Source organism: Arvicanthis niloticus, chromosome 6 (genome assembly GCF_011762505.2).
Source record: "Arvicanthis niloticus isolate mArvNil1 chromosome 6, mArvNil1.pat.X, whole genome shotgun sequence".
NCBI classification, from domain to species: domain Eukaryota; kingdom Metazoa; phylum Chordata; class Mammalia; order Rodentia; family Muridae; genus Arvicanthis; species Arvicanthis niloticus.
The window spans coordinates 68,931,675-68,947,022 of record NC_047663.1 but is presented as its reverse complement, the minus strand read 5'-3'; the positions used below and the strand labels follow the sequence as shown (position 1 = coordinate 68,947,022).

At 41.1% G+C, this 15,348-nt stretch overlaps 1 protein-coding gene across 1 annotated transcript; it reads left to right on the top strand.

The window, feature by feature from the left end:
* The first annotated feature begins 1,216 nt into the window (after positions 1 to 1,216).
* On the top strand, positions 1,217 to 15,348 carry Skp1 (S-phase kinase associated protein 1). The gene is made up of 6 exons (XM_034505973.2): positions 1,217 to 1,370; positions 5,405 to 5,501; positions 11,114 to 11,187; positions 12,152 to 12,295; positions 13,392 to 13,532; positions 14,655 to 15,348. The coding sequence occupies exons 2-6, from the start codon at positions 5,405 to 5,407 to the stop codon at positions 14,688 to 14,690; spliced, it is 492 nt and encodes a 163-aa protein (XP_034361864.1). The 5' UTR covers positions 1,217 to 1,370; the 3' UTR covers positions 14,691 to 15,348.

Sequence of the window (15,348 nt, the reverse complement as noted above, 5' to 3'; positions counted from 1 at the left end):
GCAGGGCAGGCAATTGCCCAATTCCTGGCTGGGCTGAGGCCAGATGGGTGCTTTCAGGTCTCTCCCTTTACTTCAAAGCTGTTTCATTCTAGCGACCTTATCACAGCCTTCTGTGAGCAGCCCATACAGCATAGTCTGTTCAGGTTGGGCTGACTGTCCGGGTTCACTACTGGATGGATCCCAGCACTGGCCTCACACATAGGCTGAAAGCATGGTTACCCAAAGACTGTAGCCCCCGTGCCACATCCATGTTTTCTATCCCCAGGCTTGGCCCTTCACTCCAACAATGGCTATTTGGGGTCTGGAAGCCTCTTCAAAGTTCAAAGGTAGGAAATAAAGGTTAAGATTAGCCAAAAAGGTGGTGCTTGCTTGCCTTTACTCTCAGCGCTGGCAGACAGATCTGAGTTTAAAGCCAGCCTGGTCTAAATAGCGAGTTCCAAGCCTGGTTTACATAGTAAGAACCTGTCTCAAAACAAAACAGAAGAGTATCAGGCAAGTATATGTAGTGAAAAATGCCTATAAACCCAGAGCAGGAGGTGGAAGGAGATTATGAATCCAACCTGATCTACATTACTGAATTTGCAGCCACTCCGTGCCAAACAAGACCCCATCTTAAAATGCAAAGAAAATAAAACTTTTAAACCCAATAAGCAGGTGTACCAAGTCAGAAGTATTTTAGAATTCTAAGCCGCCTAGGCTAAAGAAACACCTTGTCTCAACACGCCATGTATATGTATATTTAAATTATATATATAAATTTATGTATGTATATTTAATTCAGCATCCGTGGAGTAAGGTTCAAGTCCTGAATCCCTGGTCGGCAAACTCAACCTTATTTCCTTAGGTTATTAGGAGAGTAATGGTGGTCAGGCTGAGGTGACTCCTTTAAGTAAAACACACACCCACAACAGGCTTTGCGGTTTGTTGTTTCCAGGCTTTTCCAGGACTGGGGTCTTTCAAGCAATTTAAGGCAGCCTCTGCCTGAAGGACCCTTCGGGTCGCGATGGTTCCTCAGCCGGTGCCGGCGTCCGCTTTGAAGAAGAGCATGGCGCGGTTTAGGACAGCGGAGGAAGGCGGAAGCCCCTCTCCTGCCTGGCCAACCCTCCATCCACCGCTGCTCAGCACCTCTCCAGGAGACCTCTGAGGCGCTCAGGGCCTGCCGCCGGCTTTCCGCCTGCCGTCAGGCGATCTCAACAGCCAGCTCGGCCGGCTGTGTGACGTCACGAGATCGGGGTCCTCGGCGCCCGCTTCCCGCTCGTATAAAAGCCAACGCCGCGCGGCGCTGCTGTAGTGGCCTTGTTCTCCATACTTCTGTGCGGTTGTGTACTCTGCCGGTCAGTCTCGGGCCTGCGGTCTTGAGACCGAGCACCGTGAGTAGCAGCCCGCGAGCCGGACCAGTTCCTCGAGGGGGTGGGGGCTGGGTGGGAGCCCCGCGTTGGCTCTGGCATGCACGAGAGGGCGAGGCGGCCTGGCGTGTCCTGAGGCGCCGTGCGGCCCGTTGCCGACCCCGGACCGCGGGAGGCGCGAGTCGGCCGAGTCAGGCCTCCTAGGGCCGCCCATCCTTTCGGCGGTCGCCCGCGGGGGAGAGTCGAGCCTTGTGGCAGGCCTGCGGCTTTGCGGGCGACGTCAGTCGGCCCCGAACGCGGCTGCAAGGCCCAGGCTTCGTCCCGGTCCTGCCTTAGCGACAGGCTTGCTGTCGCTCCGCGCTCCAGGGCGGGTGGGCGGCGAGGCTTTGAGTAGGGGTCCCGGGCCGTCCAGGTAGTGGCGGTGGTTGCCACTCGACTCTAGGCTCCCTCCCCTTCTCCTGTGTCTGGCGTCATTAGCTCCTTATTGATCTTACCTATTTAACCACCGAATATGCAGGTAACAGACTCCCGATATTTCTTTGCGTTGTTTTGTCACGTCCTGCAGTCTCTGAACTTATTACTGTAATAGACAGTGTCGTCTGAGGTGACTTTTAGGAGCCCTTGACGCTAAAATCTGAGGTGTTTGGGTTTTTAAGGGATAGTGTTAAACCCTGCCTTTTGGTTCACTTTTTCATGGAGTCCTCAATTTGGAGACTTGAGTTTTTCGTCAGAATGTTACAGTAGACTGTATTGTGGCATAGAGCAATGCAGTCTTTTCCATCCAGCAGTCTAGTAACAAGTGTCAGAATTTCGAGCCACTTAAAACAGGTTTGTTTTTAAAGTCTGGTGTAGTAGAATTCTCATGCTAGACTTGAATGATGGTTTAATTTCCAAGTCCAGGTGCTTAGAGAACCGAAGAAGGGCTTTTTGAAAGCATATCAAGTCGAAATCTCATACATTATTACTTAAAAATTTTGCACTTAATTCCAACACAACAACAAAAGTGAAGTCTAGGATTACAGAGTGCATTGAATTACAGATTAACTGATTGCCTCCCTGTCACTTAATAAGAGCCTAGCTCCCTTGCAAGTAACCTAATACCTAAATTTGACTATGACTAAGCACATCTTTATTTATTGTGAATTATTTCAAGAAAATACGGAATGGTCTTTTAAAGTAATTTTATCAGCCACATAGCCTTGTTCTGGAGGGCTCATTACAGTACTAGGGACCATAAAGAGTACACAGTGTTTGTGGTTAAAAACTGGCCTCTTCATTTTTAACTTGTATTGTTGCCTTATCATAGGGAGGGTCTGCTGCTTTGGGCTTCTCTGTTCTGCAGACATGTTTGTGAGTTGAAAAGTGAACTCTGAGTCACTTCAACCATGGATGAGTGGGAGCTGGGTATTTCAATGGATGATTGTAAAACAAGCTTTACCTCCCCTCACCCCATTTTGAAGCTTTTTTACTTGAATGGAGACAAGTTTCTCAGAAAGCTGAATGAATATTTTAGATGTGCTGAGTCTTAAGTGTTTGACCCTAAAAAAGTTGCAATAGTTATTTTAAATACTAAATCCTATACTTCTGTGAAAATTCATGTTAGGAATATAACCCAGATCCAGAAATGCTTAACAGTAGCATTGAAGGATTGTATCTTCCTTAGAAGCACAGATCTGCAGAGTTGCATGTGAGTTAGGGATTTAGGTGCCCACCTTTAGTTCCAGCAATGGAGGCAGAGGCAGGTCGATGGCTGAATTCAAGACTAGTCCTTGCTACAGAGTAAGTTTCAGGACAGCCAGGGCAACACAGAGGAACCCTGTCTCAAAAGCAAAACTACCAAAAAAAGTTGCTTGTGAATTTTTATTAAAGAGGTCTTGAATTAATCCTCTTGGAGGAATGAGGAGGAAATCTGAAGGTGATAAGAAATTGCTGGCTTAGCCGGGTGGTGGTGGCGCATGCCTTTAATTCCAGCACTTGGGAGATAGAGGCAGGTGGATTTCTGAGTTTGAGGCCAGCCTGGTCTACAGACTGAGTTCCAGGACAGCCAGGGCTACACAGAGAAACCCTGTCTCGAAAAAAAAAAAAAAAAAGAAAAAAGAAAAAGAAAAGAAAAAAAAGAAAAAGAAAGAAATTGCTGGCTTAGAGCTTTTAGTATTAATACTGTTTTGTTTTTGTTTGGTTTTGATTTTTCCTAAAACTCAAGTCATATTAGGAGCTAGTTGCATATATGCATATATATATATTTTTCTAGTGATTCATACTTTGTCTCAGTTAATGCATTTTTGGGGTTTTTTTGGGGGATTTGTTGTTCAGTTTTTGAGACAGGGTCAAGAAAACCAAGCTAGCCTTAAATTTATTTCCTATGTGTCAAGAAGATGGCTGTGAACTCCTGATCCTTCTGTTTGCCAAAAAGCTGGGATTATGGGATGTACTTATACCCTAGCTCACTTTTTGGGTAGAGGGAGAGGACAGTGTTGCAGATTGGACTAGAGCTTTATACATGGTTAAGCATTACACTAAGGAGCTATATCCTCAGCTTCTTTTGTGTTTCATCTTAAGCAGGTTCTTACTGAGTTCCACCAAGGCTGTCTTGACCTCCTTATGTAACATAGTCAGTCCTTGAAATTATGATCCTCAGCCTTCCAAAAAAACAGCATTACAGGACTGGTTTCTCTGTATAGCCCTGGCTGTCCTGGCACTCACTCTGTAGACTGGCCTAGAACTCACAGAGATGCACCTGTGTCTTGACTCCCAAGTGCTGGAATTAAAGGCATGCACCACTACCATGCTATTATATATAATTTTTTTGAGACACATTCTTATGTAAACCAGGCTGGACTTGAACTTGGCTGTGTGCCCAATGTCTGAATTCCTGCTTTTTTTTTTTTTTTTCCCCCAAGACAGGGTTTGGTTTTTTTTTTTGTTTGTTTGTTTTGTTTTTTTTTTGAGATAGGGTTTCTCTGTGTAGCCCTGGCTGTCCTGGAACTCACTCTGTAGACCAGGCTGGCCTCAAAACTCAGAAATCCGCCTGCCTCTGCCTCCCAAGTGCTGGGAATAAAGGCGTGCGCCACCACCGCCCGGCTAAGACAGGGTTTCTCTGTATAGTCTGGGCTGTCCTGGAACTCAGTCTGTAGACCAGGCTGGCCTCAAACTCAGAAATCTGCCTGCCTCTGCCTCCCAAGTGATGGGATTATAAGTGTGTGCCACCACTGCCCAGCTCTCAGCTCTTTATTAGACCAAACATCCAGCAAGGAAGCTGAGGAACGCTAAGAATAACAATACCAAAATCCCAGCCATATTCAGCTCTCTGACAGTACAGAATTGATAACTGAACAGCACAAAAGACAACCTTCACACATTGTTCAAAAGTCACCCTAACAACGTATCTTAAAAAATTTGAAGAGCTAGCAAATGATTGGCTACCAAGCCTGATGGCCTAAGCTTGATCCCTGGAACATACACAATGGAAAGAGAGATCTACTCTTCTGCAACTTGTTCTCTGACCTCCACACTTGTGCTAAGGTATATGCACACCCACACACATCTAAAAGTAAATGTCAAAAACACAGCTCTTAAAACCAGTTGTAAACTCTGTACTGCCTTTAAATGGACCTTAAAGGCTGGGAAATATTCCTCCTCCCTGTCTCCTCTTTCCCTCTCCCCTCCCTTTTCCTCCCCCACCTCTCCCTTTTCCCTCCTCCTTTCTCTGTCTTCTCCTTTCTTTCTCTTTAAATAAAAGCAGAGCCAGGTAATGGTGGTGCACACCTCTAATCCCAGCACTTGTGAGGCAGATGCAGACAGATCTCTGAGTTCAAGGCCAGCTAGCCTGGTCTACAGAGTTCCAGGACACCCAAGACTGTTACAGAAAGAAACCCTGTCTCAAAAAAACATATATATAAACAATTTCAACAATTACAGGCTTGTTGTGAGTTTGTGAAGAACTTACAACTATACAATAATTGTAAATTACTGCTTTCTGACAGACTAGTTGATGAAATAAATGTCTTGTGGAATGGAATTAATAGCACTTAAGTTTCTATTCAATGTACCTTTTTTAGATGCCTACGATAAAGTTGCAGAGTTCTGATGGAGAGATATTTGAAGTTGATGTAGAAATTGCCAAACAATCTGTGACCATCAAGACCATGCTGGAAGGTAAAGTTTATGAAACCTTGTGTGAAGAAAGGGGGTATATAACTTAGGATGGGGCATGTAGCTTGCAAGTATTTACTTGAGAAGTATAAGCTTGAGAAGGTAATTTCTTTCTGCTTTGTGTGAATAAAATCATAAACTGTTAAAAGTTTGTTTATGTGTGTGTGTAAGTGTAAAGCTTTACTATGCAAGGTTGCTCACACCTTTAATTCCAGCACTTAGCAGAGACTGGGGATCTCTTGAGTTCCAGGCCAGCCAAGACTACATAGAGACACTGTCACAAACAACCAAAAAAAGATTATTGTGTGTTCAGGCATGCCATGTCAACCCAGATAGTGTATTTCAGGAGTCAGTTTTCTACTTTCACCTCTCCTCTCCTACTTTATTGGTGTTTGTTGTGTTTTAGCTTTTTGTTTTGAGACAAGTCTTTGTAGCCCATGATTTTCTGGAACTGCTTGTCGATCAGGTTGGCCTTGAATTCAGATCTACCTGTCTCTGCCTTCCAAGTGGTGGGATTAAAGGTGTGCTCACTATACCAGGCTACTTTTTTGTTTTTCAAAATTTTGTTATTTATGTGTGTGTTTAGGTATATATGCACATGCTTTCAATTGCCTGTGAAGACCAGAGGCATTGGGTTCAGCTGGTACTGGAGTTAACAGATAGTTGTAAATTGCCGAATATGGATGCCACAAACTGAACTGGGTTTGCTACAAGAGCAGTACACTCTTGACAACTAAACCATCTCTCCAGTTTCTACTCCTTACCCCTCCCACTCCCTTTTGAGCCAGGGTCTCTCTTGTTTCTGCTATTGCAATAATACACATTCTTACCTCTTTGTCACAAAGAGTGCTTAGATTACAAATACAAGCTACCACATCCAGCTTCTTATGTTGATTCTGAGGATCAAATTCGCCTCTTTAGCATAGCATACTTCTACCCAGTGAGTCATCTTGCTGACTCTAATGTGACTTTACATAATCAGACAATGGTTCCTTTTTGCTTGTTTGTTTTTTAGTTTTTTGAGACAGGGTTTTTCTGTGCAGTCCTGGCTATCTTGAAACTACCTCTGTAGACCAGGCTGCCTGGAACTTAGATCACTTGCCTCTGAGTTCTAAGTGTTGGGCTTAAAGGCATATAGCACCATGCCTGACTATAGTAGTTCATTTTTGTTTCAAGTAAATTGGATTTAAAAGTGTTGTTTGGGGCTGGAGAGATGGCTCAGTGGTTAAGAGCACTCACTGACTCCCTGACTGTTCTTCTAAAGGTCCTGAGTTCAATTCCCAGCAACCACATGGTGGCTCACAACCATCTGTATCTGATGCCTTCTTCTGGTCTGTTTGAAGACAGCTATAATGTACTCATAAATAAAGTAAATCTTTAAAAAAAGTGTTGTTTGTATTTGTTTAGTTTTCCTAATGATAAAAATAAAAACATTTGGAAAGGGGGTTGTCTTGCTGCATGGCAACCAAATAGAACTGCTTGCTGTTTTGTTGTAGAAAATAAGGTGTATGGATTAGGTGCTGTTGAAGACCTGAAAACTATCTGCATTTAATTTTTAAGAAAGATTGATTTATTTTTATGTATGTAGGTACACTGTTGCTCTTTTTAGACACACCAGAAGAAGGCATCAGATCCCATTACAGATGGTTGTGAGCCACCATGTGGTTGCTGGGAACTGAACTCAGGACCTGTGGAAGAGCAGTCAGTGCTCTTAACCACTGAGCCATCTCTCCAGCCCTGCATTTAATTTTTTAAAAATTATTTTTATTTTCTGTTTGTGGCTGTTTTGCTTGCATGTGTATTATTTACCATGTTTATGTGAGGTAAAAAAGAGGGCGTGGGATTCCTTGGAACTAGAGCTGCTGGGTGTGGTGGCTGGGAACCAAACCCAGGTCCTCTGCAAGACTAACAAGTGCTCATAACTACTGAACTGTCTCTGCATTTAGTTTTTATTATGTGTTTCTGTGTGGTGTGTATATGTGCATACCTCAGGACAACTTTTAGGAGTTCTGAAGATCACTGATCAGTTAGTCAGGCTTCCATGGTAAGCACTTTATACTCAAAATGTATTTTTAAACAACTTTTCTTGTTGTCTGCTTACTTGTTAACCTGATGAAACTGCTGCACCACATTAGTGTGATTGAATAAAGGTGATAAGAATAGGTCCTAAAACTTTGAAAGCTTACTAATATTAATAGTATATACAGGAAGTATACACACCAGTGTTTAAAGTTGTTGGGAGAAATAACTTAGTAAGAATATTCTTGGCCAGGCAGTGGTGTCGCATGCCTTTAATCCCAGCACTTGGAGGCAGAGGCAGGCGGATTTCTGAGTTCAAGGCCAGCCTGGTCTACAGAGTGAGTTCCAGGACAGCCAGGGCTACACAGAGAAAGCCTCTCTCAAAAAAAAAAAAAAAAAAAAAAAAAAAAAAAAAAAAGACTGTCTCTATTAGTTACAGAGTTTTATATAGGAAAGGTCTGCAGCTTATAAATTCTTGAAGGAAGCAAAGAGTAATTAATACAGGTCTAGTGGCTAGTGTCTATAATTTTAGCGCTTGGGAGTTATATATAAACATTAGCTATAAGATGGTGAAAAGGGTGTGAGACATAATATTTGCTCTTAAGGAATTTACAAACTAGGAAGGGTACCAAATACTAAACAACACTGTCAGTCATATCCCAAATGATGCTGCAGTAGTGTCTTGAGTGGTGTCAGTCCAATCAGTCCATGTGTGTGGTACTAGTGAGACAGATTTTTAAGTTCCATAATTTTGAGAAATCAGGCTGGGCTAAAGTATACAGGATTATTAAGGAAAATTAAGCTAGTTATAGTAGTGCATGCCAGTAACACACAGGAAGATCAAAGCTAGCTTCTGCTACATTGAAAGTTTAAGGCCACCGGGCAGTGGTGGCGCACACCTTTAATCCCAGCACTTGGAAGGCAGAGGCAAGCAGATTTCTGAGTTGGAGGCCAGCCTGGTCTACAGAGTGAGTTCAGGACAGCCAGGACTACACAGAGAAACCCTGTCTCGAAAAACCAAAAAAGAAAAAAAAAGAAAGTTAGTTAGTTTAAGGCCATCCTGAACTGTCCTCTCAAAGGAGAATTGAGGGGGCTAGAAAGATGCTTCGGTGGTTAAGAGTGCTGGCTGCCCCTCCAGAGAGGACCCATGTTTGATTCTCAGCAGCCACACAATTCACACACACACACACACACACACACACACACACACACACACACACACACACTGCAGCTCAGTATTCTCTGTAACTGCATTTCCAGGCCATCCAGCATCCTCTTCTCACCTCCATAGGCACCAGGTATGCAGGTGGTACATGGACATATGCAGACAAATAGACATAGTTTTTTGTTGTTGTTGTTGTTGTTGTTTTTTTTTTTTTTTTAAGGAGAAATTGATATTTTAGTAGCCATTTGTGTAGATGGGATAGGATTGTAATACAGTAATTGGTAAAAATGTAAATGAATTTGAGAGGATTATTGATTTAAAAAGACTGAACTTGAATTGTGTTGAAGATGCCTTTCAGGGAAGAGGGAACATTTCTAGGTGATTGGAGTGCTTGCCAGATTGATAACTAATATAGGGCCTTTTTTATCTATTGAAGTGCTGGGGACTGAACCCAAGGTTAGTGCATTAGTAGACAAGTGCTCCTCACCTTAGGTAGAGGACTTGTAATGCTCTTTGCACAGGATATGTCTTCTATGTGATTTCTTAAAATAAGAGCTGGACACGTTCTTTTTGGTAATTGGTACATGTCATATGGCACTTAAAGTCCTATATTCAGGTAATGAACATTGTAGATCCCTTCTATTGAGTCTGTAGTCAAGTACCTGTTGAATGAAGAAGTATGGAATGGTCACAATAAAGAGGAAGTGGTTCAAGTATCTCTGTAAAGGTAGGTAAGTAACAGCAAATTTACTCCCTCAATACTTGTTTTGGCAGTGGAAGTATTTACTTCATCTTCGTGGTTTATGTGCTGATCTGACTTGTGCTGCTTCAAAGAAGCATTTGCCATTTTAAAGAGCATTAGTTGCCTAGAAACTTACATAGACTGGCTTTGATCTCAGAAGTAAGTAGACTGATAGCAGTAGTTAAAAGATTCTTTCTCTTTGTATTCGTTGTGGGCTCAAAGCAGAATGGTTTCATCTGAAGTACCTGTAGCTTGTAGGATTCTATCTAGCCTATTGAGATCTGAAGTTCTTTGAGTTTGGCATCTTACTGCTTTCTTCGTTTTGTATCTGCAGTGTCCCTGGTTAGAATTTCATGTGACTTTAAAAGACAAAATTAAACTTTTTAAACTCAGGATAATCAGAAGTGAAAATCTTGATATATGTGCATGAGGATTGGCTTATTTGTTCAAGTCAGGAAGTGGTATCAGACACAGGTGTCTGTCAGAAGACTCTGAAACTAAATAGCTTAAAGGGGTGTGTTTTGCTTTCATATATGGTCCTAAAGAAAAAAATGCAGTATATCTGAATACTAGAGAAGCAATTCTTAATAGTCACAAGGACCTTATCAGTCAAGCCCTCTTCCAAATAGCTTTATGTTTAGTATTTTATGTTGTCTTTAAATATCAATATCTTACCCAAAGAGATAATTTTACAGTATAGATTATTTTAACAGTATTTGTTTGGGAGAAGGGGTGATTTTTACATATGAAACTTGAGGCTTTGCTTTTTGTTTTATCTTTGTTTAAGCTGGGAAGAAGTCTAGGACAAGTATTAGAATTATGTGGAGAGATGATCTCTTTAGTACTCTGCTGAGACTTCTTGTAAAGGACTTCAGTGAATGCTCTGTGCTCAAGTGCAGTGTCTTTTTTGGTTCTCATCTAGACTAAAGGTTGACCTTTCATTTGACTTTCAAAATATATTTACTTTTTTAATGTATAAATGTTTTGCCTGCATGTATTTATGTGCACCCTATGTATGCAGTTTCCACAGAGGAGAGAGAACATTGGATTCTCCTTGGACTGATGTTAAAAGACTGTTTTGCAAGTTAATGGCGAGGAGAGGAGAGGGGAATCCCCATAAAGTGATTAATCACAGTTGTGTAGTGGCTAAGGTCTATGGCAAAGACTCTCAGGCCAAGGATATCCCCAAAGAGTACTTCAAATGTAAGAAATGAACCAATTAAATTTTTGGCTTATTTGGTTGGGGTGAGAATCCTAATTCAGTTTTGGCAGGTTGTTGCTCAGTTATCCATACTTCATCAAATTACCAACAAGAATGTGCCCCCCATGCCCTTCCATACTAGCTAGTTTTATGTCAGCTTGATACAAACTAGAGTCATTTGTAAAAAAGGAACCTCAATTAAGAAAATGTCTCCATTAGATTGGCCTATGGGCATTGTCTTGATTAATGATTGTGGGAAGGCCTAGCTTATCTGTAGGCAGGTAGTCATGAATTATATGAGAAAGCCGGCTGAACAGGCTGAACAGACAGTTCTTGTCTTGGCAGGTTGTTACCTGGAAGTACAAGGTGAAATTAATTCTTTTCTCTCCAATTTGCTTTTGGTGTTTTATCACAGCAATAGAAGTCCTAACTAAGACAGTATGTTACAGAGTTAAGAAATAATGGCGTCTCTCTCCTGGTTTTCTTAGATTTGGGAATGGATGATGAGGGAGATGATGATCCTGTTCCTTTACCAAATGTTAATGCAGCAATTCTAAAAAAGGTAAGTGATTATTTTATTGTTTTCTTATTTTGGTTCTGGGTATTGAATTTAGGGTCTCAAACATGCTTAACATATAATCTGTTACTAAACTAAGCCCCAGCCGAGGTAAGATCTTTTGGGGGGGGTGGGGCTTGTTTTCTTTGTTTTTGGTTTTTTGTTTGGTTTTTTTTGTTGTTGTTGTTGTTTGGTTGGTTGGTTTTGTTTATTCATTTTTGTTTTTGAGACAGAGTTTCTCTGTGTAGCCATGACTCTCCTGGAACTCACTCTGAGGACCAGGCTGGCCTTGAATTCAGAGATTGAGCTGCCTCTGCCTCTGGTGTGGTGATATAAAAGACATGAGGCGCCACCTCCTGGCTTGGTTTGTTTTTTTAAGATGAGGGTCTTGTTAGCTCAGGCTGGCTTTGAACTTGGAAGAAATCCTACTGCTGCCTTGTGGGTGCTAGAATTGCAAGCATATGCCACCATACTTGTCTAGACTTCTTATTGAACTTAGGTTATAGTCATTCCATTGTTTCTTTGTATAAATGAGTAATTTGGTTTGTGGTATGTGTGCACATGTGTTTTGGCTGTGTACCTGAAGCCAGAGGAAGACATTAAGTGTCCTGAGACATTCCTTCTCTATTTTCCTGAATCTAGAGCTAGACTGTTAACCAGCAAGCTCCCCAATACCACCAACACTTGGAGTTGCAAGTGCATGCTGTTTCAATGTTTTTATGTAGATACTAAGGAGTCAAAATGGGGTCCTTATGCTTGTTCAACAAGTGCTCTTAACTGACTTAGTGAGCTCTTACAAGCCCTGGAGTGAGTGTGTGTCTGTACATGATAATTTAAAAAAAAAAAAAAAAAAAACAACTGACTTTTTTTATTAGACCTCCCTTAGCTAGTTCTCATCACAGTGTAGTGATGCTCCCAGCATTGAACTGAAAGTCTTGGAATAGAATGCCAGAAGAATTTTTTGTTGTAGGTCATTCAGTGGTGCACCCACCACAAGGATGACCCTCCTCCTCCTGAGGATGATGAGAACAAAGAAAAGCGGACAGATGATATTCCTGTTTGGGACCAAGAATTCCTGAAAGTCGACCAAGGAACACTTTTTGAACTTATTCTGGTATGTTAATGTATAAAGAAGTTCTAATGCAGATCCTTCACCTATTAAAGGGTTGAATTGGCTAGGCACGTTGATATTCAACTGTAATATATATTAGTAGTTACATTAAATGTAATGATCCAATCACTTTTGAGAGGTAGAAATATCAGGTCAGATAAAACAAAACTATATTTTTGCTGCCTGTGTGAAACTTTACTACCAGCACAATTAAAATGGAAAAGAGTGTGCTAATGTAAATCAGAAAAAAGCTGGGCTGGAGTAGTAATATTTTGACATTAAGAGGGATATTTTCATAATGATAAAGGGGGTTGATTCATTAAGAGTAATAGTCATAGACGTGTATTTAGAAGCAGAACTTCAAAAAGTAAAAAAAGGAATAAAGCACAAAGATCAATACACAGTTGTGCAGGCATAGAAACTCCAATGTTGCTTCTTAGTAATTATAACAAGTGGACAGAAAGCCAGGTCAGGAACACTGCTGAACAGCTTGTCTTAATTTATATGTAGGATGTTACATTTAATTATGGCCATATAAATTCTTGTCAAGATAGACTAAGTTCTGGGCCATACAAATTCCAGATGTAAAAGTATTCAAATTATACAAAGTAATGTTCTCTGACCTCAGTGGTAGAAGCATGAAAAATGTTTGAAGCTGAGTGCAGTGGTGCATACCTTTAATATAGAATATAGGGGGCTGAGCTCTGAGTTTGAGGCCAGCCTGGTCTACATAACATGTTTTAGGATATTCAGGACTACATAGTGAAGCCTTGTCTCAAAATAAAGTAAAACCTGGGGAAAAAAATTGTGAACATTTGAAAATTCAGTAATTTCTTAGTAATTTGTAAGCCAAAGGAAAATTTAAAATTAGTATTTTTAATTGGATTTAAATAAAACAACTTAATCCAGGATAAAGGTAAAGCAGTATATGAAAAGAAAGCTAGCTTAAAGGTGAAGTTACATTGAAAATAATCAGTATTAAGGGGCAGTGAATTTCATAGAGTTCATTAAATGGGGTATCATTTTAAGCTCAATTTGATATAAATTGTTAATCTTAACTATTCAGTGCATATGACTAAAAGCCAGCTTTCATTTACAGGCTGCAAACTACTTAGACATCAAAGGTTTGCTTGATGTCACATGCAAGACTGTGGCCAATATGATTAAGGGGAAAACTCCTGAGGAGATTCGTAAAACCTTCAATATCAAAAATGACTTTACTGAAGAAGAGGAGGCCCAGGTAGGTAGCACACAGCCTATCTTTGATTACTTTTTAAAAAGAAACTGAAGCCCAATACTAAGACAAAAGCCCAGCATAAAGTCTTGTTGGGCTAGCGCTGCAGTTATCAGTGCACTCACCGAAAATGCCTTTAAAATTTCTTGACACCAGTGGGGGGGCATGGTGGCAAATGCCCTTTATCCCAGTACTTGGGAAAATGAGGTAGACTGAGTTCCAAGGAATCCAGGGCTATACAGAGAGACCTGTCTCAGAGAACAAAAGAACTAATAACAAAAGTCTTGATAACAAAGGCAAAATGTGCACCTTTGTCTCCTATAGTCTGTCTCTGGATCTAAGCTCTTAGGTGAGAGAGTTCTTGAAGACTTTAATTTTAATTCATGAGTGTGAGCATGGTGACCAGAAGTAGGCCTCAAATTCCTTGGAGTTGGAGTTACAGGTGGTTGTGAGCTGTGAGTGGGGGTGGGATAGGAATTAAGTCCAGGATAACAGTCTTAACCTGAGCTATGTCCAGCCTGATACTGTTTTTTTATAAACATGAGAAAAATGGATTTTGAACTAAAGGGGTTCTTCATTAGCAGATTCTCATTTTTTTTACTTGTGACATTTGTATAGGCCATAAACTGTTGGCTTTAGAAATCCGGGCCTGACCAGGCAGTGGTGGCGCATGCCTTCAATCCCAGCACTTGGGAGGCAGAGGTGGGCAGATTTCTGAGTTTGAGGCCAGCCTGGTCTACAGAGTGAGTTCCAGGACAGCCAGGGCTATACAGAGAAACCCTGTCTCAAAAAACTACCCGCCCTCCCCCCCCCCAAAAAAAAAAAAAAAATAAAATAAAATAAAATAAATAAATAAATAAATAAATAAATCAATCAGGGCCTGATAATACAAGAGAGGATGAATTGGGTTTGCTTGCCAGCTTAGAAAGTGGGACTAGAGCTTGCAATTGAATCTGCTGTTCAGTGTTACAAAGTTAGTCATCGAGTCTGCTTTTACTTAGCCTAGTATTTTCCCAGCTTCCCATTTTCCTTTCTCACATGACACAGGCTACTGATGATACAGTATAGGTAGCACTTAGCCATCTCAGAAAAGACCACTCAGGGTACTGCCTTGTCTGTCTCTTCTAGGTACGCAAAGAGAACCAATGGTGTGAAGAGAAGTGAGCTGCTGTGCCTGTCACTGTAACACTAGAAGGGTTTTTCCAAATGCTAGTTGCACTGCTCTGTTTATAATTGTTAATATTAGAGATCAGTAGACAAACACAGCCTTGTCCTCACTGCATGTGTAGTTCCAGTCCAGATCAGACCTGTGGCTGAGTTTCTTCTATGAGCAGAAGTTTCCTTTTTTCCCCCATTACTCTGAATAAAACTGAACTATGGGTTCTGTGGAAAGTGGCATTTTGGGCTTTCCCTCGTTCTGTAAAGTGATTTCTGCCTCTAGTTCACTGTCCAGTTAACTTCAGTGAGCCTTTCAAAGTTGACATTGTAAATAAAACAACTTAGGAGAAGTATGCTGAAATAGAATTAACAAAACATTTGTTCATGAATCGGAAACTGTAACAAGGCAACTTGAAGTTAACCCTGTGGATGTCTTCCGACCTCTATGCTGCTGGTAAGCTCGTGTGCAGCTGGGCTCTCTTAATTGGATCTGAGGCCTTGTTTTGTCTTTTTTTTTTTTTTTTTTTTTTTTTTTAATTTTTAATCTTTTCAGCTTTGAATATGTTGCCTAGAGATTTAGTTTACTACCCAGTTTGTGGTTTGGGAGGGGGGACTGTAACTCAACAATTTGTTAGCTTTTCAATTAAAAAAGACACTTACTTCA

Coding starts and splice junctions, on each gene's coding strand:
- Skp1 (XM_034505973.2), top strand. CDS start 5,405: ATGCCTACGATAAAGTTGCAGAGTTCTGATGGAGAGATATTTGAAGTT. Junction 5,502..11,113: donor CATCAAGACCATGCTGGAAG/GTAAAGTTTATG, acceptor TGGTTTTCTTAG/ATTTGGGAATGGATGATGAG. Junction 13,533..14,654: donor CTGAAGAAGAGGAGGCCCAG/GTAGGTAGCACA, acceptor TGTCTCTTCTAG/GTACGCAAAGAGAACCAATG.